The sequence below is a fragment of the Ursus americanus genome, chromosome 12 (genome assembly GCF_024610735.1).
Source record: "Ursus americanus isolate L20-20 chromosome 12, mUrsAme1.1.p, whole genome shotgun sequence".
NCBI classification, from domain to species: domain Eukaryota; kingdom Metazoa; phylum Chordata; class Mammalia; order Carnivora; family Ursidae; genus Ursus; species Ursus americanus.
The window spans coordinates 69,715,859-69,741,510 of NC_142138.1; the positions used below are offsets into that span (position 1 = coordinate 69,715,859).

Here is a 25,652-nt window from a genome sequence, read left to right on the forward strand (position 1 = left end):
GTCCCATCCTCTCCCGGTTCATACCCATCAGTTTCTTACCTAGGATCTTTTATTCAGACACAAGAGATAATGCCAGCAATGTGTATAAATACTGTGCTTTAATGAACTTAAATAGAAATGTCACTACAAAATATACAATTGGAAGAGACTGGGGGCCTCCCATACCCACCCATAGAAAACTAAAGGGAAGAAACAGAAACTGGAATTAAGGAAGCAGCAAGAGGAGGTGAGGATGAGTTCTGTAGGCCATCTTGTTAGAACTGATGAACAGCATCTCTCGTCTCACAGTTTAACAGCTGGATATCCAAAGGCATAGAATTGCCTTGAAAAAAACAAAGGTAATTGTATTCTGGATTGCTTTTGTTTCTTAATTCCTCAAATCATAAGAAACATATCTCGAGGAACGAAACAGGACAGGGCAAGAGTTGGGAGAAGGTTAGTACCACCCAACTGCAATGGAAAGTCAGGTCAGTGAGCTCGTTGAGGGTGGGAGTGTCAAAAGCTGAGACAGTAAGACCAGATAGGAAAAATTGGAGGATTAAAAAGAACCCTCCCTCACCCCAGACCACCCTCTGCCATGCCCATAAAAAAAAACCCAGCAATTTCAATGGGATTGGGAGAGAATGGTATTTGGATCTCTTTTCTTGGAATGATCCTCAGGAGATACTCTTGGTGTCCATCTCCTTAAAAGCTCCTGAAGATGGGATAGCTCATCCTGGAGGCCAGAGATTGTGGGTGCTGAGAGGCCTTTCTGTGGCGGGGGTAGAGAGAGGCAGAGAGGATATTATTACAGCTCTAGTTCCCTGTTTCTGAGATCTGTCCACTACTCTGGCATCTTTTTTTTAATTATTATTACTATTATAATTGACATACAATATCCTGTTAGTTTCAGGTATACATCCTGGTAATGTTTTTATACTTTCATAAGATTTTCTAAAATTATACTTTTATACTTCTATAAAATTTTATAAAATTATACTTTTATATAATTTTTATACAAAAAAATTATCTTTTTATATATTACAAGTGATCCCCATGATAAGTCTAGTTCCCATCACCTCTGGCATCTTTAATTCTCTTTCTCCCTCCAACTATGCCCTAGGTTCTACTTGATTTGAACCACAAGCAGTGTTTCCCATACATACACACACATTCCCAAACCTATTCACTCTGATACCAACAAGAATGGTATTTCACTCCTCAATACCCCCAGCCCTTTGCTTTTCTAGCTCCTAAAAACATCTGGTTTCTCCCAGAACATTTGGTTTAACAGTCAAGCCCCTTCTCCCACTCCCAATCCCTATCCCTGTCTTCCCTCCTCACCTGGACCTCAGGCCTTCCCCTCAGGTAGCAGCGTCTCCACAGCCTGATCTGGGGTCCCAGGTATCCAGGCAGCAGCAACCCCGGGGGTAAAGGGCAAGCTCCCCAGTGTGAGGGGAGCCCCCACTCCTGATCAGCCAGGCTTTCAGAGGAGATAGCAGGTCGAGGAAGCCAACGAGAAGAGACTGCCAGCACGGAGGGACTGTCCCGCCAAGGACAGAGTTGATTCAGGGGGGTCAGGGCCCCTCTGGAGAAAAGCCACACAGAACTGGGGGGTCCAGGAACCATGAAGCTTGGCTAAAGGGAAAAGAGAAATCAACTGGCAACCTAGAAACCAGATGACCCCACTTTCACCAAACTGGGTCAGGAAGGAATGTCTAGCTGCCACCTACTCACACTGCATTAGTGATCAAACTACAGGACTCCCCCTCTCCCCACCGAGAACTCTTTATCTACTCTCCTCATTAGGCTTCAAACTAGGCCTCAGGTCTGATGAAAGTCAATTTTAGGGAAACTTATAAAATGTGTATAAGAAAGGGGTTGCCTGGGTGGCTCAGTCAGTCAAGCATCCTACTCTTGATTTCAGCTCAAGTCATAATCTCAGGGCTGTGAGATCCAGACCCACATCTGGTTCTGCACGTGCTCAATGGGGAGTCTGCTTGAGATTCTCTCTCCCTCTGCCCACTCCCCACCCCCCGCTGGCATTCACATGCCCTCTCTCTCTCTCTCTCTAAAATAAATAAATCTTTTTAAAAAATGTGTATAAGAAATAGAAAAACTTATATGAGGACAAGAAGGATCCCCTCTGTACTATTCTAAGATTTCTGCCTTCCTGGGGATAGTCAGGGACTCCTAAGTGACAGCTACAGAAGTGTGGGCAGCTTTCCCTGGGGAACTCAGACACCATGTCTTTCCACTTCTCCCTATCTAGTAGGATGAGCCTATCAAGTGAATTTAGGAAGTGTAGACACCTCACCTGCTGTCTAGGGAGCCAGGAATCTGGGCAGTGTTCCGGGTCATAGCCAGGATTATGGAATTGTAATATCTGTTCACTGCTGTAGCGTAAATCCCAGTCCCAGACAGACAGCTGCAGGTTAACAGAGTTCCCAGCAGGGGGTTGGGAGTACCCTGGGGTATAGATTTGTGTATAGGAGTTGAACTGGACAGAGGAAACAAAAAGGATGGTTAAACAAACAAAAAAGTAATCCTTTCCCCAAGTCTGGAGAGAAATCATGAAAACCTCACCTCTTCCTCTGGGAATCAGATGTAGGGTGAAAGTCCAGTCGTGAGAATGAGCACCAACCTCCCCCTTTCCCACCCACAGACCTCACTTTCCATAAATCAAGATTAAACTTCAGAGGGCATTTCTCAAGGAGAAGAAAAGACAGCTTAAAAATGGAAGTCACTGACCTGTCCACTCTGCTTTCCGCGCTCCCAGGGAGTATCTCTCAAGAATGTAAGAGTGTCAGGAACCCTGGCACTGTCATGAAGAGCAAGAAGGAAAAACTCTGAGAATTCAAACTCAGCTGGAAACTGATGGAGGAGCTGCCAGACGCAATCAAGGAAGAGGAGAAACACTGGAGCCTGAGAAGAGGGAAAGTGAGAGGTTAGCAGGGAGTGTAGGCACCTGAAGGGGGAGGATGACAAAATGATGGGGGACAAGGGACACAGCCAACAGGGCCACTAAGGACAGGAATAGAAATATGGATTAAGGGTAGTAGGGGGTTGTGGTGCCTCTTTCATGTAGGTCTCCCTTCAAGCTCAACCTAATCTCAGGATCCTTCTAACCCAATTTTACTTTCAGTGGATTGTACTATATAGTTTTCTCATCCCCTGACATCTTTAGTAATAACCTCCCCCCAGTACCCTCCCCATATGATCTTACCTCTTCACTGGCTCCTGTTACCCCAAGTCGGGTCAGGAAGGGATGTCCAGCTGCCACCCACTCTCGCTGCACTAGTGACTGGAAGCCAAGCAGTGTTCGGGCTTCCGGGGCTGAAAGCAGCTGGACGAGTGAAGAGAGGAGGCCATTGAAATCACGATCACCGCGTTCTGGGTGACAAAGAGGGAGAGGGGACAAAGAAAGAGGAGCCAAGAAACTAGGGCAGAAGTAAATGAGAAAAGGAAACATGGCAAGAAGAGAGGGACACAGAGGAGAAAAGTTTTGGTTAGGTAGGATTGAGAGGGCAAATAGAAGTGAAGAGAAAATAAAGACCTTGAATGATTCAGTTCATAGACTCCACCTGGATAGAAATACCCAGCTTCACGTGTAGGAGGCAGAATCATAAATCTCAGACCAGCTTCCACATTGTCCTTCCCACTCCAACCCAGTCACCATCTACTGACAGAAGGACGGGAACAGAAGGCGAGGAACCCTGCTGTTAAGGACCACAAGCTGTCGTAACACTACAGCTAGTAGTAGTACTACCACTACTGGGAGGCAGGGGTAGCACTGAAGGATGAGTTAGGGCCCAGGGGTAGTTCCTAGTAACAGGAGAGGAGGACCCTAGTGCTAGACGGGGACAAGGAAGACTTACAGATCTTCCTCCCGGTTGGGTGGGTAAAGGAAAAACGAAGGAATGGAGTAGGTTAACCCAAGAAACTCACCTTGGAGTACTACAGACCGAACCCTGGATGTCACTAAGACTGAGATGTCACTGGCCTTTCGAAGACAAGACCTGAGGGGGCAGATGAGGAAGAGGAGAGAAGAATGATAAGCCTGGAAGAAGGGAGTAATGGGTCATGGGATGGAAAAGAGGCAGACTCTAAAATTCTGCCTGTTCTCCTTCTAAGGAGCAGCAAGTAAGAGTCTTCTTGGGATACCAAAGAGAAGAATTAGTGGAAGGCCATTTAGGAATTCAAGTTAACAGAAGGTTGGGGAGGGCTAGAAAACAAGGGAGTACCTGACGTAATCCAACCATCGTGTTCCTTCCAGGGCTGAGAGCCATTTCTCCTCAGCTGCAGATGAATCTGAGAGAGAGTAGAGGGGTCAGGAGGACGAAGAGATCGGGAGGACTCGGGATTTATGATTCAGGGTCTGCAGCCTGAGGGTTAAGAATAAGTTGGGTAGTGGTTACACAGGACTGGGGATAGAAATGAACAGTAACTGTAAATGGCCATGAGGTTACTACAATTAAATTGTGGTGACAGTTGTACAACCTTGTAAATGTAATAAAATTCACCTAACACTTAAGATGGGTGAAGGGTGGATTTTATGGTATGTAAATTACATCTCAATAAAGCTGTTAAAATAACACACTGGGGACAGGAAGGCAGAAAATCAGTGAGTCCGTGGGAGATGGGAGTTGACTAGAAAACTGTGGATCTTTGGCTTGAAGGGTTACTCATCTGTAACAGGCAAAAGGGTAAACCGGGTTGGGATCAGCAGACCTAGGGGCGGGGGTGGGGGTCAGAGGTTATCTCACCAGGCAGGCAGAGGGCCCTCAGCTTCAAGTGGGCAAGTTGGACATCTGTAAGACTAGGCAGCTCATCCACAGTGTCCACCAGGACGACGTCTGAATGCCCAGCCTGGAGCATCGACTCCACTGCTCTGGAGGGGAAGAAGTCACAAAGTAAGGGAACAAGTCTGTCCTGAACCTCCAGCCCTTGATTCTACTCATCCAACCTGCCCTCACCTGATATGCTCCTTGTTAGGGTCGCTGGCTGTATAGAAGCCACCACAGCGGAGAAGATCACTGCCCCCAGGGTGATGCCAGGACAGACGCTTCAGACAGTGGGAGGTTAGGATCACCAGGGAGAAACTCCTAGCCCCACCCTATCCTGCCCCCACCCTGATCCCCTCCACAATGACCCCCCTGACCTCCCATAACCATCTAATCCCCACCCATCACCCTGGCCCCCACACTGACCGGTCCACGGCCCTGATGGAAGTGGCCAAATGCTCTCCTGACCTCACTGTCCAGAGTTCGCTTAGGGACCCAGAAGTAACGGGGGAGGCTGTGAAATTGAGAGTTACAGTCACAGCTTGGCTCAGTGAACTCATTATAATGCAGACCTGTCATTACAAGGAAGTTGTTTAGGAGGGGATTATCTCAAGGGACCTCAGGTTTAGAGATCTAGGCAGTAAGGGGAAGAGCTCTGTGGATATCCTAAGAGTCTGTAGAGTTTGTGGCCAGTCCTAGCTTTAGAGGATCTGAGAACTGTGGGAAGACTGGGAGGGCAGCAGGGGTTGGGGCGGACTGGGGGATCACCTGGTGGCTACGTCGAACCTCTCATTGACAGTGCTGACCCTCCAGCCCCTGGCCCCCTGCTTTTTCCGTTCAGTCTCCCAGTCTTCTGATGTCTCCAAGAGGGGAATAGGTGGTTTTCTGGACCCTGAACTTTGGCCTAGAGCAGGAATGAAGCACAGAAAAGAAGGAAGAGGAACCAGAGAGAGCTTCTCAGTGCTATTATCGTCAGCCAGCCTCTGCTCTTTCAGATTCTTTACCCTTTCCCTACCCTAAATAACCCTCACTCACCAGCTTTGCTCAGGGATATCCCTGCATACTGTTGAGCTTGACTGCTCTGAGCTCTGGCTTGGACAATGGCACTGGTCACCTGTGGAGGAAAGGGCATCCCAGCCTTTTGGCTCAGACTGAAGAAGTGAAGAGAAGGAGATGGGACCCACGTGTTGCTCAACTGTCTTAGCCACCAATAGAGAAGAACAGAGAAGACTGTCCCTAAGCAAGGGAGCTTCCGCAGGTGGTGGGGACTGGGGTCAGGAGAACACATCCAGAACCACAGAATCAAAGAATGTCAGTTCTGGGAGGAATCTCTGGAACAGTTTCATCCAGCCCTCCCTGTTTTTCAAAGGAAGAAACTTGCCCACTGTCACCATCTTGATCATGGGCAGTGCCAGGCTAGAATTCAGGCCCCTTACTCTCATTATACCATCCTTTATCCCAGCCTTTTAGCCTCTCCTTGAAGAGAGAAGCAGACAGAATGATGAGAGGGGTCCTAGGAGATAGGGGAGTAGTAGGAATGCCCAGAAAAGGATCCCAAGGCTCTAAGGGGAGGAGGAATGTTTGGGTTGAAGGCCTCTTACCTGAAAGGCCTGAGGCTCTAGTCCTCCAGCCTCAAAAGCAACTCTGAGCAGCCGGAAGTCTCGGCCATGAATGAGAATCTCCTCAGGGATAAATTTAAGTGGGGACCCTGGACGGAGGAGCTGGACTCTGGACAGGCCACTCACTGAAGTCAAGAGTTAGAAAGCAGTGTAGCCATGGATCAGGGTCCCTCTACAAGGAAGTCTTCCAGCCCATCCCACTCCAGCCCTGCTGCCCTCTGAAAATAGAGGAAGGATGAGGCCCTTCACCAACACCTCACCCCCCCCCCCCCCGCACCCCACTCACCAGCCTCTAATCGCCCAATGTTGACCAGGACAAAATCATATTCACTGCTCAGGGGAGTCTCCTAGAGGGAGCACATGACTGATGTTAAAGCCATCTGAAATCTTGCTCATTGTCCTACCTTGGCAATCCCTAACCTCCCTGGAGATAATCCCAACAACCCCTTAAGTATAACTCTCCCTGTCTCACGTGTCTAAAACCTTCTAGACTTCCCAATCCATTTCTCATAGTCCTTTCCATTGCCCTAACCATCTCACCTGACTCCGTTGCCATCCACAGGGCTGGAAGGTGACCCTCAAGTTGGTGCAGATCAGGGTTCCAGACAATTCAGGTTCCAGCCCCTTCCTCACCCCTGGGGCCCATGCTAGGATCTGCTCCCCTACAAGGGAAGGGGGGAAGCCAGGTTGTGACTATTCCCAGTGTCACCCACACTGGTAATCACCTGCTCCTCTGAGACAGGAGGATGGAAAGAGGGAAGATTAAGATCCTCCCCTAACTTCACTAGGACAAAAGCTTAGGAGAAGACCATTTGTATTCTTTTACTCGAGAGCTCAGAATAGTGCCTGGCACAGAGTAGGCACTCAAATACTTCTTGAATAAGTACATGAGAAAAGGGACTAACAGAGTCAGAAAACAGGGACCGTCAAGGTCCACCCTCCTAGCCAGCTCTGACAGAGAAGAGAGCAAGCCTCAGACAGAAGCACTTTGAGCAAGGAGAGGAATACAGAGGTATCTTTGGTGAGGTTTGAAGCAAAGTTTGAGCAGAATGAAACTGGGAAGAGTCTTTGGAGATTGGAAGGATCCGAAGGGAGTTATTACCTGGGAGGCATCCCGAGGCCAGGTGACTACCAAGCTGACAACTCCTGGGCTCCAGCGTCCCAGTCCTCCGGACAGACTTTGGTCCAGAGAGCTGTGAAGGGTATAGGGTTAATCCCCAGGCCTCTCCAACCCCGGGATCTAGGATTACCTCAGCAGCCACCCTTGGAGGCCTACACTCAGACTCTGGGGGGAAACTGAGATCAGCGGCTGTGGGGAGCTTAGGACCCAGTTGGCAGACAGTAAAGGGAGGGGCTGGTTAATGGATAATGAGACAATGAACTTGAGACTGTGAAAAAGACCAAGCTCCATCAAGCGGAGCTGATCTGGGACACACCCTCCTCCTCTTCTAGCTCCTTTCCTAGCCCCTCTTTTATCTCCACATCCTCCTCATTCACACCCTCCTGCCCACGGTGCCCTTCCCTCCCAAGCCCAAGTCTCCTCTCCTTACCCCCACGTCTGGCTCCGCCTTCTGGGGGGCGATGTTGAAACTCTGGCCCCGACCCCCCCACCACATTTCTCTGGCTCCATCCGGGGACAGAGCAGTGAAGGGTGGGAAACCTTGAGGATGCTCAAGCCCCTTAGGGAGAGGCTGAATCTTATAGTTGAGAAGAGAGAAGTCAGGGAGAGGGGCAGGGGACAGCACCAGGGAAAGGAGCGTTTGAGGTGCACGGAGCACAATTAGGGGTCTTTTGAAAGGTGTGCCCAACCCAGCAAGAGGAGGCTCCTCGGAAACTTCAGTCGACTCTGGAGAGGGCGGGAGAGATGCCCAGCCCCTTAAAGGGGAATACACACAGTTTTGGAAAAGTGGAGGAGCCTGGAAAAGGTGAGGGAAAAGTGGGTAACTGGGGGGAAAAATACCCAGATTCTTTTCCCAATCCCAGATCCTATGCTCTTTCTGTTCACAAGCACTGGAAACTATTTGAGGGGAGCAGTAATGCCGAGTATTAACCTGGAATAATTTGGGCTCAGGTTTTTTGTCTTCTTAAAGGGGGTGGTACGGTGGGAGGAATGCAAAAAACAGTTCAGGCTTCCTTGCTGCCTCCCCTGACACACGGGAAATTGGGCCTCGGGGGATTTTTGCCTGGGAAGGCCCAAGAAATGAGGGAGGGGAGTTAAAGCATTTTAGTATATCATTCTCCAGACAGCATGAAACATACCTCATGTGGCGGGTGCCCTGAGAAAATTGGGGAGAGAAATGGAAATATCTCCGGGATGCAGACAAGTACAGGTGTGTTTATGGGCAAGTTCTGGGGGTGGAGGCAGGCCCAGGGAAGAGATCTTACTACTTAATCCAACACACACAGACACACACCAGTGGGAAACCAGAGCCCATTCCAGCTACATGACCCCTCCCTCCAACCCAGACACCAGATCTCCAAATTAAAGATTCATGTTCAGGACCTTCAAAGCCGAGGGCCGGAACCCTCTATCAGTTCAACAGCCCCATCTCCCACCATCCCCCCTGCAACCCGAGCAGCAGAGGTGGGTGGGGAGGACCCTAGGAGGGAAACAGAGGAACTGCAGTTGATGGTGCCTGGATAGGAAGCAAAAGTCTGCATTTAGATGCGAAAAAGACAGGAAATGAAATACAAAATAAGGGTTAATGAGCTGCTGTTTTATTGATTTTGAGTCTGTACAGAGGCAGCAGACCTTAGGTGGGCGCCCCAGTTTTCCAAAGTGACACTCAACTCTCTCCTCCCCTCAGCACACACACCCTTCCGGCCTCAGCTGTAAAAGTTCCCTGTCTTGGCCGCTACTGTGGAAATAGTGAAGATATTGTGAGACAGGAAGTTAATTTGGAACAAAGAGGCATACACCTGCTAGGAAGGTGGCCCAGAAGCCTTATTCTAGAAGTCCTAAAAGCTCCCAAGCACCCCCAACCCCACCTACTTTCCATGGGCCTCAATCTCTTGGGAAGAAATACTTCCCAGGGTCTCTTGCACTAGGAAGAGCTGTGTTCCACAACTTTAAAATCCCTTTCTCCATTTTCCTTCTCCCCACCACCCTTCATTCAAGAGCCTCATTCTATCCTTAATATTTTGAGGTATAGCAGCAGCAGAGGAATCCAGAGGAAAAAAACATCAGGGGGATGGGGGGAGGTGGAAGGCAGAAAAAAGTGGGTGACTTGGATGAGCAGAGGAATGTAAAGGGGCAGCAGCTGAGGGCCAAGTGAGAGGAGGGACCAGGACTCTCAGCACCCCCACACCAGTGGCGGTTTCAGTGGACGAAAGGAGGGATGCAGAAGCAAGGGGCTGTATCAGATTTTTCCATTTTCAGAATCCTGGTCTGGTTGCAGGTTTGTGCCAAGAGTGAAGGCTGCTGGGAGGGGCAGCTGGAGGAGGGGGGCGGAGCTGAGTGACTCACGAGATGAGTCACAGATCCAGTTATAAGCACAGAAAGAGGCCAACGTCCTCCCCACCCCCCACCGCTCTCCAGTCACCCTCAGCCAGCTTCCGCTCCTCTTTCCTACCGCCCCTAACCCACGTGGCCGGTGAAGGGCGGTGGCATGGAGAAAGTCTACATGAGGACGTCATAATAAATATTTTGTTAAACTACTTAAGTATGGGGCAAAACACCCTGCGATTTGCAGGCTGGGTACCTACAAAGTGAAACAGACAGGAGTGCCTGTGTGACTCACTGAAACTGCAGCTGAAGGGTCTGCAGGGAAAGGAAATTAGAAAAATTCTGTCTTCTCATCTAGTGTCTGGGGCACTGACTGCTTGGAGAAAGACAACACAGAGTCCAGAGTAACTGGTGTCAGAGTAAGTCGGAGAAAGACAACACAGAGTCCAGAGTAACTGGTGTCAGAGTAAGTCGGGGACAGTCATCTCTGAAGCGTCTGAATGGAAAGACAAATGTGACTGGAACCTTGGATGTGTGGCTGTTTAGAAAGGAGACCATTTGGAACCAGCTCCATTTTTCCTGCCTCTGTATCACTTCCCAAATACACAATATGAAGTCATTGCTAACTTTTGTTTTATTGGTCTGTGAGCTTTAGTTTCGCTTGAAAAGAAACGGAGCCAGGACGAGAGGGAGAGTGCTTCCCTCCAGGCCCTGTACAGCACCATGTTTCACACCACCCCACTCCATAAAGACACTGAATCTTAAAAAAAAAAAAAAAAAGTTTTGATATAATCTTTTTATTTTGTTGATAGAATCCAGTACGAGGGAAAACCTTTTGATTAAATCTTGTAACTCCCAATAAAACGAGCACAGATTAAGATAGGAATTTGGAGACCTACCCTATAGTATACTTGCTCCGTCAGGGCTGGGGCGGTGAATGTAGGGTGGAAGGGTAGCACTGTCTTAAAAAGGGGAAAAATAACCCCAATATTTCCCCTCTCCAATAAAAACCTCAGTAGGTACCCCAGTGCCCCGGATTAAAGGAACTAAGTGCACTTATTTAAGCCTGAGAGATACCATCCCTCGGCCAGGGCTACAGGATCTGCCCCTTCACCCACATACCCCTCCTTAACCAAGCAATTTTTGCTCATTTTGGGTGCACATCATGTACCCCTCTCCTCCCCTCTCCCCAGCACAGTAATTGCATGGGCTTGCCTCTTCCGCCCCCTCATCTTCCCAAAATACCACAAACCAACCAGAGTCTGTTTTCATTTCCCAGGCATTATTCCTTCACCCTCCATCCCACACAACCCCCCCCCCCCAAAGAATAAAGCAAAACAGTCTTTACTCATCCCTACAGAAAAACATCCATTGACTCAGGGCCCCTCATCCTTAGAATGGAGATTTTTTTTTTTTAATGCCTCAATATATAGTTACCTTCCCAAATTAAACAAAAACAATTTATTTCTGAATAAAAAGTTACAGGGCCTAAATAAAGCCCTAATTTATCATACTCACCCCTAGACAACCCCCCAAATTTCTACCTTTTTTATTTGAAAAGAGGTCAAATAAATTGGGATTGGTTAGTTTATAAATCAAAACAAAAACAAACAAGACACAAGGTTTCTGTTTTTGTTCATTTGTCCTCAGTTTTTAAAAACAACAGTACTAACTAGAATCTAATAACAAATCAAATCCACACACAGCAGTCCAATGGAGAGTTAAAACGTTCCTGGCTTTACTCCCTGGGAAAAGCCCTGGTCTGTTCCCATTCCTATTGGTCCGGCCGGAATGCTACGCTGCGGACGGGCTGCGGGCGGCGCTGCTGAGCGGGAGCCGCCTGTTGCCTGGCTGCACTTAGGGGACGGAGGCTCACAAGGCGACAGTCTCACCAGTGTTGTTCTAGCCCCAGAGGCAGGATGACACGAGCAAGGCACTCATTTCAGGCACGAAATTTAAGGGGTGCCCCCAAACTCAATAACCAACATACTATTTTAATGCAGTATTTTTTGAACATCAAAACCCATGTAAAACATCCACAATGAACTAAGTATCCAAACTGCTCTGGACAGGATTTCAACCCCATACTTGCTCAATTCCGCTTATTTCCCTCACCCTAGTCTCAGTCCTGTGGGTAATCCTTCTTTACGATTTTGGTATTTTATTCGTCATGGAGTTTGCATTGTATTTTAAATACTGCATTGAGACGGTATTTATCTCCATCACTGAGGTTTTCAGAACCCCTTAAAGTTCTGTACCAGAGGGGAGTGCTCATCTTGTACTAGGTTCCAGCCCCGCCCAGAAATACACACATCCCCTCTTCTGGAACCTACCTCCTTTAGCCTCGGTGCTCTATTTTCAAATAAAAGCCCAAGAATTAACAGCCATAGGAAATGATTAAATCAACAGACTATCAGATTTGAAAATGAGTGGCTTTCAAGTCTGCTGAGAGGAACCTTTCTAAACTCTGAGCGGTTCCAATGAAGGGGACAGTCTTGACAGGATTTGTTACCAAGGGGGATATGGGAGGACAACTTTCCTGATTGGGCAGAAGCAGCATATGGCAATTACAGGTCCCCAACACACACACACACACACACACACACACACACACACACACACACACACACACACACACACATCCGGTTTAGAGCAAATGTGGGGATGATATTCCATGAGATGGGTTAGGAGGACATACCTCAAAAGAGAAATCCACATACAGAAAAATAGCCCCAATTAACACTCTGGACACTTAAGTACACTTATTCCCCTTCTTCATATGCACCCAGGAGTGTATACAATTGCATAGTTGATTTTTTTTTCCCCCAGAAGAAAAAAAAAAAAGAAAGAAAAAGGAAAATTGGCCCAGGATAGGTCCTCCAATTTAAAGCTCTTAGAAATGGTGCTGGCCAGAGCAAAGGCTGTCCAGACTTGTGCTTTGTGCAAAATGCAAAGGAGCTCCCCCTTCTGTGTCCGTAGACCCATTCCCACCCTTTGGGGGAAAGGGCTGAGTCAGGGAAAGGGGGAAACCCAAAGACAGATCAGCTCATTGGGACTAATCTGTGATCTGTGGTTACAGTTCACTAAAATATATTTCTCTAACTACCTTTTTATAAATTGCCCCTAACCCCTACCCCCGTGTTTCAACATCAATCCTATTATCAAAAATATGTCTTCTTACAAAGTGTTTTTTTTTCTTATTTTAATAAACTAACCACAGATTAACGTCAGCTATGGCTTGACAAAAGAAGCCGGGATGTTAAATTCATTCTCCAAAAGTAGAGAGGAAGGAGAAAGAATCACTTAAATAGGAAGAAAAAAAAATCGTTTTTTAAAATGTTTTTGCTCACTGGGGTCTTTTTGTTTCTTTTCCTTAAAAAAAAAAAAAAAAAAAAAAGTCAAAGTAAGTTGCTTTCTACAGAAACACAGCAGAGAGGATGGTAGTGCTCCATTTAGGTTTTTGGTTTTGTTTCAAACAGTCCGGCCAGAGGTCTGTCCTGCTCCCGCCCCTCCCAGGGTGCACTCACACCCCAATGTGTGGTTATTGCTAAGCAGTTACAAAAGATGACCTGTGCCCCCGCTCACCTGGAGAAGGTTCAGCCCACACAGCTGCTCTTCTCGTCACTCTTCCCTTCCCCTGAGGGAACTTTCTTTTTAATAAAATTAAAGTCGTTAAAAAAAAAATCACAATCTTAGCTAAGCTCAGCCCTCAAAAAGGATGAGGAAAAGATAGGGGGCAATCAGCAATCTCCTCTCGAACTAGAACAGATGACAGATGGCTATTTAGAAGGAAATAAAACTTGAGAGGAAAAGGATTCCCCTTTTAAGTTCTTCCCTTTCCCATCTCAATAAACGGATTTCAACTTAACCCCCTCCTAATAAGCACCCGTGAGCACACACTACTGCCTCGTCTTTCCAGATCCTTCAGGAGGAAGAATTTATCCAATCCTAATTTCTACCTTAATTCAAATCAACAGCAAATCTGTCTAATTCCCAAGTTTCCCTCCACGCTCCCAACTCCACCGTCATGTGCTTTTTTCCAACCTACAAGAACTTTGGTCTGTTTTTTCTTTTATTGACTGAGAACCTCCTTGGCCCGCTCCTGCCCCAGACTTCTGCCCACCTCCCCACCCCCACACACTAAGCCTTCCCCTCATTTCCCTTAGGTCCTGGGGTGTACCCAAGCAGTTATGAGACAGAGTCACCATCTCCCCCCTTGTACCTTCTCGGTCCCATCAAGACTGACGAAGGACTAGCGCGGCCCCCCGGGCATCGTCCAGCCCTGACTGCTCTTGCCAGCCTGGCAGCTCTCCAGCACACACACTTCCAAAGTTTCTAGCCAGGCTCCCACCAACATTACTGCATTTGCCCCATCTGCATGGGGGCTGGGTCTTGATGAGCCAATTAGTTGAGCTTAACTCTTCGTTTAGTCCCCCTCGCCCTCCGAGGTTCCCCCCCTCAGAACCTGTGCACCAGCAGCTCCCCGCCCGGCTCACGCTCCCTCCTCCTCAGTTCTTCCCTGTAACAGCAGGAGCAGAAGTTGTTCGTCTCAGGGTGTCCGTAGAAGCTGCAGTTCGGCTGTTTGCATTTGGTCTGGGTCGGAGGAAGCCCCCGGGGACCTCCAGCCCATCCATCTGGCTCAGGGGGCTCTCTGTAGCCGTTGCTATAGGAATCGGCCACGCGGAAGGGGGGTGGTAACAATGCGCCCCTGTGAACGCCATCCTTGCAGTGACTGCCTGGCTCCAGAGCCGGCATGCAGTCCTGATGGGGGTAGGGTCGCCCTGGAGGGCACTGTCTGGGGAAGGTGGCATATGGTGGTAGGCCCCCCCCACAAGGACCCCCGGCCAGCTGCCTCCGGGGCTCCTGGCAGTGGACTCCAGCCCCAGCAGGGCGAGGGACTGTAAAGCCCCCAGGGTAGCCAGCAGAGAACGCCACTGCCTTGGACTCTGCTGGGGGGGCGGTCAGCAACTCCTGCCCGCCGCCGTCTGGCTCTGGCTTCTTGGCTGGAGGAGGCCCACTCCCTGCTCCTCCATTCAGGATCTTCCTTTCTGTCTCCTTCTGCTTCTGCTCCGCCAGGAATCTCTCCTCCGCATCAGAGAGGTAGCGCTGGATCATCTCCTCCTGATACTGATGGCGGTGGCCCATCTTCAGGGTCCCCACAAAGATAAACCTCCCCTCCCCCTGCAAGGCAGTCCTGAGCATGCTCAAGCTTTGCGTCACCTCCTGGCTATACTTGCTCCCTCCGTTACCGACAGACTCCGATGCGGGCTTCTCAGACACGGGCCCATCCCCAGCTGCCTCCTCCTTGCCCCCCTTCCAGCTCCTCAGTGAGCTCTTCTTCTTCTTCTCCAGTGTCTCGGTGCCGCTGCTCCCCGCCGACCCTGTCCCCACCCCTCCAGGCTTAGAGCCCTTGCTGTGCATCAGGCCCCCCATGTTCTTCTTGAGCTTGCTGCCCAAGGTTTTGCCAAAGCTGCCCAGTTTGTTGGCCACGGAATCTGCTCTCTTCTTGTCTTTCTCCCGACCTCGCTTTGACTTCTCTTTCCGCTTGCTGCCCTCATTGCTCGTAGAACTGCTGCCAACTGACTCCTTGTCTGATTCCCCAGACTCGGGAGTGGACCGGGGCTCGTCTCCGGCTGAGGCTGTGGGGGACTCAGGCTGTGCCAGGGGAGCCTGCAGGACGTAAGAACAGGGTTAACGGCTGTCCCCTGGGCTGAGCTGAGGGGAGTCCCCTCTACCCATCCATCTGGTTCACAGGGCCCGCTGCAGCGCAGGTACAGGAATGAGCCCCGTGGAAAAGGGCTGATAACACCCCTGTGCACTCCATCCCTGGAGTGCCTGCCTAGTTCCAGCGAAGGGCCCTTGTCGTGGTGGGGAAAGGTCACCCAGGAGGGCACTGTCCTTCCCCAGCTCCAGTCAGCTCTTCCATGGACCAGGGAAAGATGTATCTAATACCTAACTTTTATCTCCCTCCGTAACTCCCTCTGTAATAAGGAGATAACAAAATGAGCCTGACGTTCTTCTAGAGCAATGGAGCAACCATGTAATACAGGACGTCTGGGTAAGGAGGAAGAATATTCCATAGGGACTAGCATATCCTTTATTATAAAGTTTTCTCTCTTTCTTTTTTTTAAAGATTTTATTTATTTGACAGAGAGAGAGCATAAGCAAGGGGAGCGGCAGGCAGAGGGAGTGGGAGAAGCAGGCTCCCCGCTGAGCAGGGAGCCTGACACAGGGCTCAATCTCAGGACCCCAGGATCATGACCTGAACCAAAGGCAGACACTTAACCAACTGAGCCACCCAGGTGCCCCTATTACAAATTTCTCTATGCCTGGGGCACCTGGGTGGCTCAGATGGTTGGGCGTCTGCCTTCAGCTCGGGTCATGATCTCCAGGTCCTGGGATGGAGCCCCACTGTCGGGCTCCCAGCTCACCAGGCCGTCTGCTTCTCCCTCTCTTTCTGCCTCTCCCCCTGCTTGTGCGCTGTCTCTCTCTCTCTCAAATGAATAAATAAAATCTTAAAAAAACAAAACAAAACACCAAATTTCTCTATGCCAGATTCTGCCCAAAATTAATCTCAACGAAGTCTTAACAAACCACAACCAACTCTAACCATTCTGTATCCCCTCAACTTTTAGACATTCAGCGCTGGAGTCTGTCAGTTTGCCCTTGTTCCTGTGTTCCTGTTCTATGGAGAATGATGACATCCTCAGAACCTACTGGATCAGGCTCTTAAGGAGACTTAAGCAATTCTGACTCTTCTGGCACCCTCCACACAGGTCTACATATATAAGGCTTGGAACAAAGGAATGATGATCTCAAGTTCACCAAAAAGTCTAGAAAACTTTTCTTGAAGACTGTTTTGGTATCACAAAGTAGAGCTGGAGAGGAGCTGTGGAAAATAGAGGCCACTAACAGGTAGAAAGGCAGGAAAAAGTGTCTTTTGGAACTCATCTGATATTTTCCAGTTACTCCTAACCTTGCATCATCAGCTACTACTCAGAAGCGATTCGGAAGACCACCGCCAAATCTCCCTGTTGCGCCTGTCGCTGACAACGAGGAGGTGCAAGGGTGGGGTCAGAGAAGCCCTCACCTGTGCATCAGAGGACACTGGGATCCACTTCACATTCATGTAGCCATGCAGCAGATGCAATTTCACCTCTAGGGACAGGATTACACTGTGAAGAGGAGAGAGAAAGAATTAAAAACATCCATGACCTTTAAAAAGCAAAGTGTGTGATTCAGTTGGGAGGCAGGATGGGAGAGGGCTACAGACAAGGTTGGGTCTGAATTACAGCTCCACCAATTAGTACTAAGCTTTATGACCTTGAGGCAAGTCACTTCACCCTCCCTGAAACTCAGCTGGGGTTGATAATGGGCATAGATAATATCAAGGGTTGTTGTGAAGATTAAAATAGTATTGGAAAGGACCCAGCATACTGTCTGGAAAACAGGAAATACTTACTGAACAGCAGCCATTATTGTTGCTGGTGTAAATATTATTAAGAGGGAACTTTTGAGATTTAGGTGAGAACTTATTTTAAAAGCCATAAATTTTGAGTTTTTAAATCAAACCCTCTCAATTGGATCCCAGTGTCAGGAGCCCAAAGAAGGAAAGACCGGGTAAGAGGTGAGGGAGGAGCTTTTATATCCATACCTTTTTTTTTTTTTTTTAAGATTTTATTTATTTGACAGAGAGAGAGACAGCCAGCGAGAGAGGGAACACAAGCAGGGGGAGTGGGAGAGGAAGAAGCAGGCTCCCAGCGGGGCAGGGAGCCCGATGCAGGGCTCGATCCCAGAACGCCAGGATCACGCCCTGAGCCGAAGGCAGACGCTTAACGACTGAGCCACCCAGGCGCCCCTATATCCAAACCCTCTTTGTAGGAAGCTGTGGAAGGCACAGGTGGAAGACTAAACCTGCTTTGGGAGGCGGCAGGGAGGGGGGCTGGCAGAAAGAACAAATTTTTCTTGCTATTTAAATTCAGAAAGGCAACAATCCAAAGCAAACTAACTACTTTGGTCAATTATTTAACACCCCTCCCCACCCCCCGCCCATGGAGTGCCTGGTTGGCTTAGTCAGTAAAGCATGGAACACTTGATCCTGTGGTTATGAGTTCAAGGCCCATATTGGGTGTAGAGATTACGTAAAAATTAAAATCTTAAAAAAAATTTTTAAATAAATAAAATAAAAGCCCTCTTGCTTGGGCTGGGAGAAACAATGTGACTTGATTACCTAGATTTTCTGATCACTGTTTCGGAGATTCTGGGATGTATCAGTAGAAGAACACGCCTCATATTTCTAAGGAAAGAACAAGCTGCGATCCCAGATTTCCCTCTTTCACGGGGAGAAAAAGCAGCTGCATGCTGCAAGAATCCTGGTGCCCAACCTGTCCCCCATGTCTCCATCTTCCCAAAACACCGGAGCTAGGATGTGACTGTCTTGCCTCTGAGCTGAGGAAGAGTCTCGGGGGAAACGGATGCTGTATGTGGAAGAGACACTTAGCAGGTGGGAAGGCCACGCCTGCCTCACCTGGCCAATCGGACGTTGTCATTGTCATCTTTGCCCCACTCCCAGCCCTTTCCAGGGTCCACAGCAAAGTGCAAGGGCAGCAGCTTATGCTCTGAATCTGTAAGCGGGATCACAGCTGGGGAGGAAGAAACATGTCATCAAGGAGTCTCCTTAAGGAGAGAGGAAGGCAACCGAACACAGACTGACTTCACGAAAAAGGAGGCTGGATCATATCACAGGTCTCAAACTGAGCTCACTCCTCAGTTCGTAATTCACATGTCAGTTAGACTGGCAACAAAAACAGACAGACTTGTTTTCCCTTACTAGCCAACACACAATTTAGGCCACTGATCTCCATGACTCCCCACCAGTCAGTCAACAAACACTCATGATGTTCTTGCCAGTTCAGGTGGATTCAAAAACATTCCAAGTCATTATTAAGACAAATACAGCAAAGCATCACTTGGAAGGTTCTATGGTCTTAATAGACACACGCTTTACTCCAGAACAGGGAGCAGCAAATACAGGCAGGCTACAGTGTTTTTCCCCAAAGCTCTTTGTCAAAATGTATTGATTTGAATTTAAAAGCCCTGCTGGATCTTTAGCTTAGTAAAACAGTGTCGGCGTGCACTGTGTGGGTTTGCACGCTACTTAATTCTTCCCTCCTACACCCTCCCCCACCTCCGTTTTTCCAAGTGAAAATAAAGTAGACCAAAAGACACCAAAGACACCAACATTGCATTAAGTACCTTGTTCCTTGGCATTCTCCTTCTGCTCCATGGACACAAGTGCAGAAAAGTGGGCCTGATCGTAGGCGAGCACCAGAGGGGAGCGGTGACACTGGCTGGCTGGGACCTCCAAGGGCAGATAGATTCCCCCAAAGGGAATAGGGGCAAATGCTGCAGCAAACCACAAAGACTGTTCTTCAGGATGTGTTCTTGCCTACAGGGTAACCCCCACACCGCACTATACCAACTGAGCTCCCCCTTCACTCACTCTAATCCCTGGTTCATCATTCTTTCTTAAGAAGCCTCATCAGTTAACCCCAACTGCTTTGCTCTTGATCTCTTGAGAATTTTGCATTGTTCTAATGTACATCTTGTTTCTCCCCAAGGGTCCATATAGCCCCTTCCTTCCCTCCTCCCAGTGCTTAGCCCAAGGCTCTGCAAACAGAAGGTGCTCAGGGCAGGGAGGAGTCACTCACCTTCCCCACCAGAGTCCCTCAGCATGGTGTCAGCCACGACGACTATGGGCCTCCTAAGCACATGGGCAAGGACAAAGACGTGGAATTCTTCTAGGCTCTCATACACAGGCTCCTCTGAACTCTCCACCCTAGAGTTGCAGGAGGGGAGAGAGTGGAAGGGGTGCAGTGGAGGGGAGGGGGGGGGAAACCAAACAAGACACCCCTGGAGACCAGTTCCGCAGAGAGGAAAAAGAGGAATGCCCTTTCCTGGTTTTCTAATCCTAAGGCTGCCGTGGACATAGCTGATTATTTTATGCTACCGTGGCTATTTCTAGTCCCGTTTCAGAGATGGGGAAATCCAAGAAAAGAGATCTGAAGGCCCTGAGGTTCAAGTAGCGTTAGGAATCTGGAGGTAACCCCTCTGTTAAAACCAATCTTGCTCAATAGCCTTCCCCATTTGCTTTATCCGTAGCTCAGAACACAACTGTGCAGCCTCACTTCACCTACCACACACATCACGTCCTACAAAAAGAAAAAGAAAAAGAAAAAAATTCCTCTTTCTACGTTCCCTTATGTGAAGAAGAGCATCTCACCCTCAACCTATCTACCTAGTAGCCTAGTCAGAAATCTGTGAAATAATTACTCCTCTTTATCTCTCATCTTAACTAGCCGCCTGGCTTGACCAATTCCATCTCTTCCTGTCTCTTGTATCTATCTCCTCCGGCCAGTCTGCAGCCCACCACTCTTGTTCACACCCATGGCCTGTCTCCTGGATTACTACAACTGCACCAGCCTCACTGCCCTCCACTTCATCACCCGCTCTGCTGGCGGTGCGTTCAAACACACGAATTTGCTCCTGTCACCCGCATCCACACAACTCGGTGGCTTCCTGCCCCCTGCAGCAATGTCATTCAACACTCGGATCCTGGTACACATGCAGATTTCTGGGCCATAGCTCAGTCCACTCAACCGAACTTCCTTAGGGTGGGGTCCCCAAATCTGCACTTTAACAAGCCTCCCAGATGATTCTTATGCACAATAAAGTCTGGATAGGTTATAATTTTTAACTTTATATTACAGAAAATTTCAAACATTCAAAACTAGAAAGAATATTATACCTAAACTCTCACGTATCCATCACTCAGCCTCAACCATTATAAAACACATGGTCAATGTCGTTTCACCTAGACCTTGATCTATTTCCCTATTTGTCCCCATCCCACCCCACATTATTTTGATTCAAATCCTAGACATCATTTCATCCATAAATTTTTCAGTTTCTATCTCTAAAAAAATAAAGGACTCCTTTTAAAAACAACCACATAACCATTAGTATCACACTTCAAAAAAAAAACTAACAGTAATTAAACACATAGACACTGTTCACGTTTCCCCAACTGTCTTATAAATGTCCGTACGTTCCCACTCATTGATTTAAGTGTCTTTAAACTTAGATTCCCTCTCCCTTTTTATATTCCTTGCAATATATTTATTGAGAAAACTGAGTCATGTCCTGCAGTTTCTCAAAGTCCGGATAGGATACGATTTTAATTCCTCAGCCTGGTACAACAGAACCGTCAGCATGGCACACAAAACTGGTTATCCAGCCTCGTCCAGCACGCTACACCACACTCTGTATTCTGGCAATGCCCAGCTACTTGCAGTTCCTAGAATACACCATGCTGTTACACCCCTATGGTGCCTCTCTTTCCTTCTAACATCCTCTTAGCGCGAAGTTCTTTGGACACTGAGGACTCAGTAAAGATTACTTCCTACTCCCCCCACTTAGCATTACTTACCCACCACAGTTGGCTCCATTGGTACCTAGATGCATGCGGGGTTCGCTTGAGGCAAGCTTGATCAACTCATTCCATTCCTTCTGCCATTCGTCCTCTGTGTACACCAGCCCTGACTACATGAAAGACAGGCAGGGGAGATCAAGCAGTTAGAGGCGAGGTTCACGAGGCGGCAGCTATTCCAACTCACTCACATTGCCCCACTCCCTATTCTCTTAGCACTTGGCTTACAATGTGTACCACAAAGGCAAATCTCTTCTCCCTTTCCTAGTCAAGTTTCACAAAAAGAATAGTCCATGATCTCTCTCACACTTCTTTTTCTTCCATTCTTTTCCAGCCCATTTCAGCCTGGCTTCTTTTCTGTCCTCCAGCCTCCACCCCTTCCCGACTTCTGCCACTTCACATAACTGACTCTGGCAAAGAACAATGACCTTCTAATTGCCAAATTCGGTGGACTCCTTGGTTCTCATCTCTCTTAGTCTTCATGCAGCATTTCAACTCCTCATTAAACTCCCTTCTCCTTCAGTTTCTGCACCACTGCTCTCTCCTATCCCTCTTAACTCTGTCCACCCCGACAGTATTGGTTTGTGTCAACAACATTAGCAGCCTTGGTTCCTTCTGATGATCTCCTCTACTGCCATCTGTATGCTCAGGACTCTCAAATCTCCCTCTCCATCCCAGACCTCCTCTTACTCTCTGTATTCACATCCAGCTGCCTACTGAAGACTGTCACCTGCCCATGACTGCCTCAAACTCTATACAGTCAAAACTGAACTCCTACCTCTTCCAAAACCCACCCTTCTTCCTATATTCCTGCCTTAGTGAATAGGGCTGAATATTACCCAAACACCCAAGCTAGAAACAAGGGACTTACTGAAGACTCCTCTCCTTTTACCCACTCCACACCTGGATTCCTTAGTCAACGATAATATTAAGCATGAACTACTGCACTGGACCCTTACCTAGTTTTACTACTTCCAGTCATGCATTCCTCTGATCTACTTTCTACAATGTTACCAGGAAGATTTTTCTAAAATTAAAATCTGATGTTTGCTTCCTGCTACAAATTATTCTAAGAACCATCATGACATGGGGCACCTGGGTGGCTCAGTCGGTTAAGCATCTGCCTTCAGCTCAGGTCACAATCTCATGGTCCTGTGATCGAGTCCCACATCGGGCTCCCTGCTCAGCGCTGAGCAGGGAATCTGCTTCTCCCTCTGCCCACCAGCCCCCCTTTTATCAAGGGATCGGAGAAGTGGTACAATTTAAAAATATCATTTGCCTTTAGGATGTATATGATAATTTGGCAGATAATTTGGCTTACATTACTAGTATTAAAATGAGTTTATACCACTTGAACACACACTAACAGTAGAAAGAATCGCACTGAAAACATGAGGAGCACGAGGAGCAAATCTAAGAAGTACTGAAGGCTGCTGTAAGCACATTTTACTTTATTTCTTTTTAAAGATTTTATTTATTTATTTGAGAGAGAGCACGAGTGGGGGGCGGGGGCAGAGGGAGAAGCAGACTCCCTGCTGAGCAGGGAGACCTGATGCAGGGCTCGATCCCAGGACCCTGGGATCATGATTTGAGCAAAGGCAGATGCTTAACCGACTGAGCCACCCACATGCCCACGTTTTACTTTAATGATAAAAAAATGACAAAGCTATGTTCTCTTTGTAAAATGCTGTAACAAAGCTTTTCAATTAAAAATAAAAAGAACAGGGATGCCTGAGTGGCTCAGTTGGTTAAGCGTCTGCCTTCGGCTCAGGTCACGATCCCAGGGTCCTGGGATCCAGTCCCGCATCGGGCTCCCTGCTCAGCGGGAGCCTGCTTCTGCCTCTGCCTGCAGCTCTCCCTGCTTGGGCTCTCTCTGACAAATAAATAAATAAAATCTTTAAAAAATAAAATAAAAAAATAAACAGAACAATGCGCAGGCAGTATGTACTGACGGGATACTCTGGTCACTCTGTCTTCCTCTCACCTATTTCAGCTTCCTGTTTTCATACACACAGCCACTAGGTGGCGTACCCTTCCAGCCTGAAAAAGTCCTTACTGGGTTGATTCTGTTGTTTATTTATTTAAACAATCTCTACACCAAGGTGGGGCTCAAATTCATCACTCCCAAGTCAAGAGCCGTATGCTCTACCTACTGAGCCAGCCAGGCGCCCCATCCTTATTGGGTTTGACCACTAATTTCAACACAAAACAAGAAGGCCTGGGAAATCAAAACCAATTTAGTTCGTGTGGTGTTTGGTCCTGATTAAAAGAAGCCCCCCAGTCCTTCATGCCTCCCTCCATTCCCATGCCCAAGGTGCACTATAATGCTATAAATAGTCTCAACTAAAACAATTCTCTACACCACATTTCCAGTATGAACTTCTAAGTGCTGGGCAAAAGGAGTAAAATATTGCTCCTTTGATAGCCACTATTCTCTATGCATGTATTTCCACTGGAGACTTTAAGGGGGAACAGGTGGCTGACCAAGAACAGAACCTGGGTATTTCTGGGTCTCCTGGCTAAATCCATAATAATCTAACCCCACCTTTAAAATAACTACAATAGCTTAACAGCTGGAATTGGGCATACCTATTCTGACTGCTGCTGTCACTTCTACTTAATAGCTGAATGCCCCAGTCCGGCCTCTTCTTGACTCTGGAGTGGTCAAATGTAAGGTTCAGGGAGATGGTGTGAATTCAATAGTGAAGAGGCTGGCTCGAGCTTAAGCAAAAGAAGCTCTCCACAAGGTCCAGCTCAGCTCGTCAGGGAGCCATGGTACGTGGCAATAATGAAGAATGCCATTTACCTGGCCTTGCCCCTGTGTAGTTATTTCCCTCAGGACTCCTCTGGGGCAGATTGGCTGATCGAAGACACCATTCTGATCCTAATACCATCCCAATTTTAACAATTGGGTTCTTTGTTTTTAAGAGAGAAACAAGACACATTCTGTCTTCATATTTTAATCTTCAGGATATAAAATCCTAATAATTAAAAAAACCTCTTAGTTCTCTATAATGGCCAGTTATGATAGAACAATAAAAGGGGACAAGAAAGAAGATGGAAAGAAAAAGGGAAGTTTCCGAAGAGACAGTCCCATTTTTATGCCAGAGCACCCAGCCATATACATGGCAAAAAAAAACCCCAGATACACACAGACAGCGCAAGATAAGCAGAGCAGACAGAGAACCAGGGGAAAAAGAAAGAGGGAGACTGTTATCTTTCTATGTAAATGTGCAGCGTCATTATTAAAGTGAGGGGTGGGTAAACTCTTTTATTGCTCCACCATAACTGCAGACAGTAAATCTTTCAGGCTTTGCGGGCCATATGCAACTACTCTCGTCTGCTGCTGTTCTAGTCCACACGAGGAAAGCACTTCACACAAACAAACGTACATAAATGAATGGGCAGGGCTATGTTCCAATACATTTTTTTTTTTTAAACAATACTGTTGGTGGGATTTGTCCCACCGGCCATAGTTGGCTCAACCTGTTATGGGGATGAAAAGTACAAACAGTCCACTGTTACCTTCTTATACAAAAGCAGTCTCAACATCTGCTAAACCCCATTCAAACTCAATTTAACAGGCATGTTTTTAAAATTTTTAAACAAACAGAGTGTATGAAAAGCAAATAGTACATACAGCCAACAAGATTCTTAAGCATTTACATTTCTATAAGAATTGAAAACGTAAGTCCTTAAAAATTGGTCGAGCCTTATGATAAACAAAAAACCCTAAAAACGATACAAAAATCCTGTGGACTTGTCGTATCTTATTTTGCAAAAGATGACTACTGAAGACTTACTGAGCATCTATCAGGTGAGAAGCATAATGTCAGCTCCCTCCTCAATGGTCTCAGCTTCCCCACACTAGTTCTCATGACCGTATCAGAAAGGCATGGGCCCTGTGGTGTCTTCTGCATTTTCTACAATTCCCAGGATTACAAGGGGAGTACCACCAATTAAGCACCAGGAGACACAGCCTGCTGGTATGCACTGAGCATTTCCTGTAGCTAACTGTGGGGGACAAGGTGCTCCCACCCAAACTCCCTCACCTCTTTATTCTGCTGTGTTTGCTGCCACCTCCAGCGCCGTTTTAATGCTTCCTTCTCGGCCCCTTTCTCCATCAGTGCATACAAAGCTTTCCGCAGCATCAAGTCCCGATCATGGAAACCCCACATGCCTGTGGCAAGAAAAACACACCAGGAGGACATCTTACCTCGACTGATCTTTATTATGATGCACATACCCTAGCATGAAGGAAATCAGGCTGAAGACCAGGTTCAAAGAAATCCCTGTGACTCAGGGGAGAGAGACTTAATCATGAGAGAAAAGATGTT

At 47.7% G+C, this 25,652-nt stretch overlaps 2 protein-coding genes across 3 annotated transcripts in view; both read right to left on the bottom strand.

Moving 5' to 3' along the window:
* Positions 1–76: 76 nt before the first annotated feature.
* On the bottom strand, positions 77–13,065 carry MTMR11 (myotubularin related protein 11). Of its 2 annotated transcripts, XM_045777154.2 has the most exons (17): positions 7,933–13,065; positions 7,485–7,575; positions 6,923–7,044; positions 6,669–6,729; positions 6,365–6,507; positions 5,799–5,877; positions 5,532–5,667; positions 5,190–5,277; positions 4,956–5,044; positions 4,746–4,870; positions 4,224–4,290; positions 3,928–3,998; positions 3,206–3,372; positions 2,731–2,904; positions 2,297–2,479; positions 1,324–1,617; positions 77–751 (listed from the first exon to the last, which is right to left on the bottom strand). In XM_045777154.2, exons 1-17 carry the CDS (start codon positions 7,996–7,998, stop codon positions 605–607), a joined length of 2,103 nt encoding a protein of 700 aa, XP_045633110.2. In that variant the 5' UTR covers positions 7,999–13,065; the 3' UTR covers positions 77–604. The 2 variants fall into 2 exon arrangements, with proteins under 2 accessions (XP_045633110.2, XP_045633111.2); XM_045777155.2 differs by lacking the exon at positions 77–751 and having other exon boundaries at positions 1,420–1,617; positions 2,297–2,448.
* A 139-nt stretch (positions 13,066–13,204) lies between these two features.
* OTUD7B (OTU deubiquitinase 7B) overlaps positions 13,205–25,652 on the bottom strand; it is a 51,012-nt gene continuing 38,564 nt past the window's right edge. Inside the window, exons 6-12 of the mRNA XM_045777153.2 lie at positions 25,368–25,495; positions 21,316–21,428; positions 19,538–19,665; positions 19,083–19,232; positions 18,355–18,469; positions 16,918–17,002; positions 13,205–15,497 (exon numbers count right to left, since the gene is read on the bottom strand). Coding sequence (XP_045633109.2) covers positions 14,286–15,497; positions 16,918–17,002; positions 18,355–18,469; positions 19,083–19,232; positions 19,538–19,665; positions 21,316–21,428; positions 25,368–25,495 — 1,931 coding nt within the window. The 3' untranslated portion in view covers positions 13,205–14,285. The remainder of the gene's footprint in view (positions 15,498–16,917; positions 17,003–18,354; positions 18,470–19,082; positions 19,233–19,537; positions 19,666–21,315; positions 21,429–25,367; positions 25,496–25,652) is intronic.

Bases quoted from the DNA above. Each gene is read 5' to 3' on its own strand.
- MTMR11 (XM_045777154.2), bottom strand. From the start codon at position 7,998: ATGTGGTGGGGGGGTCGGGGCCAGAGTTTCAACATCGCCCCCCAGAAG. The intron at 4,871-4,955 runs GTGAGGGCAGGT...CTTCCCCTCCAG, and splicing joins CCTAACAAGGAGCATATCAG to AGCAGTGGAGTCGATGCTCC. The intron at 2,480-2,730 runs GTCAGTGACTTC...TCCTCTGTCCAG, and splicing joins GCGGAAAGCAGAGTGGACAG to TTCAACTCCTATACACAAAT.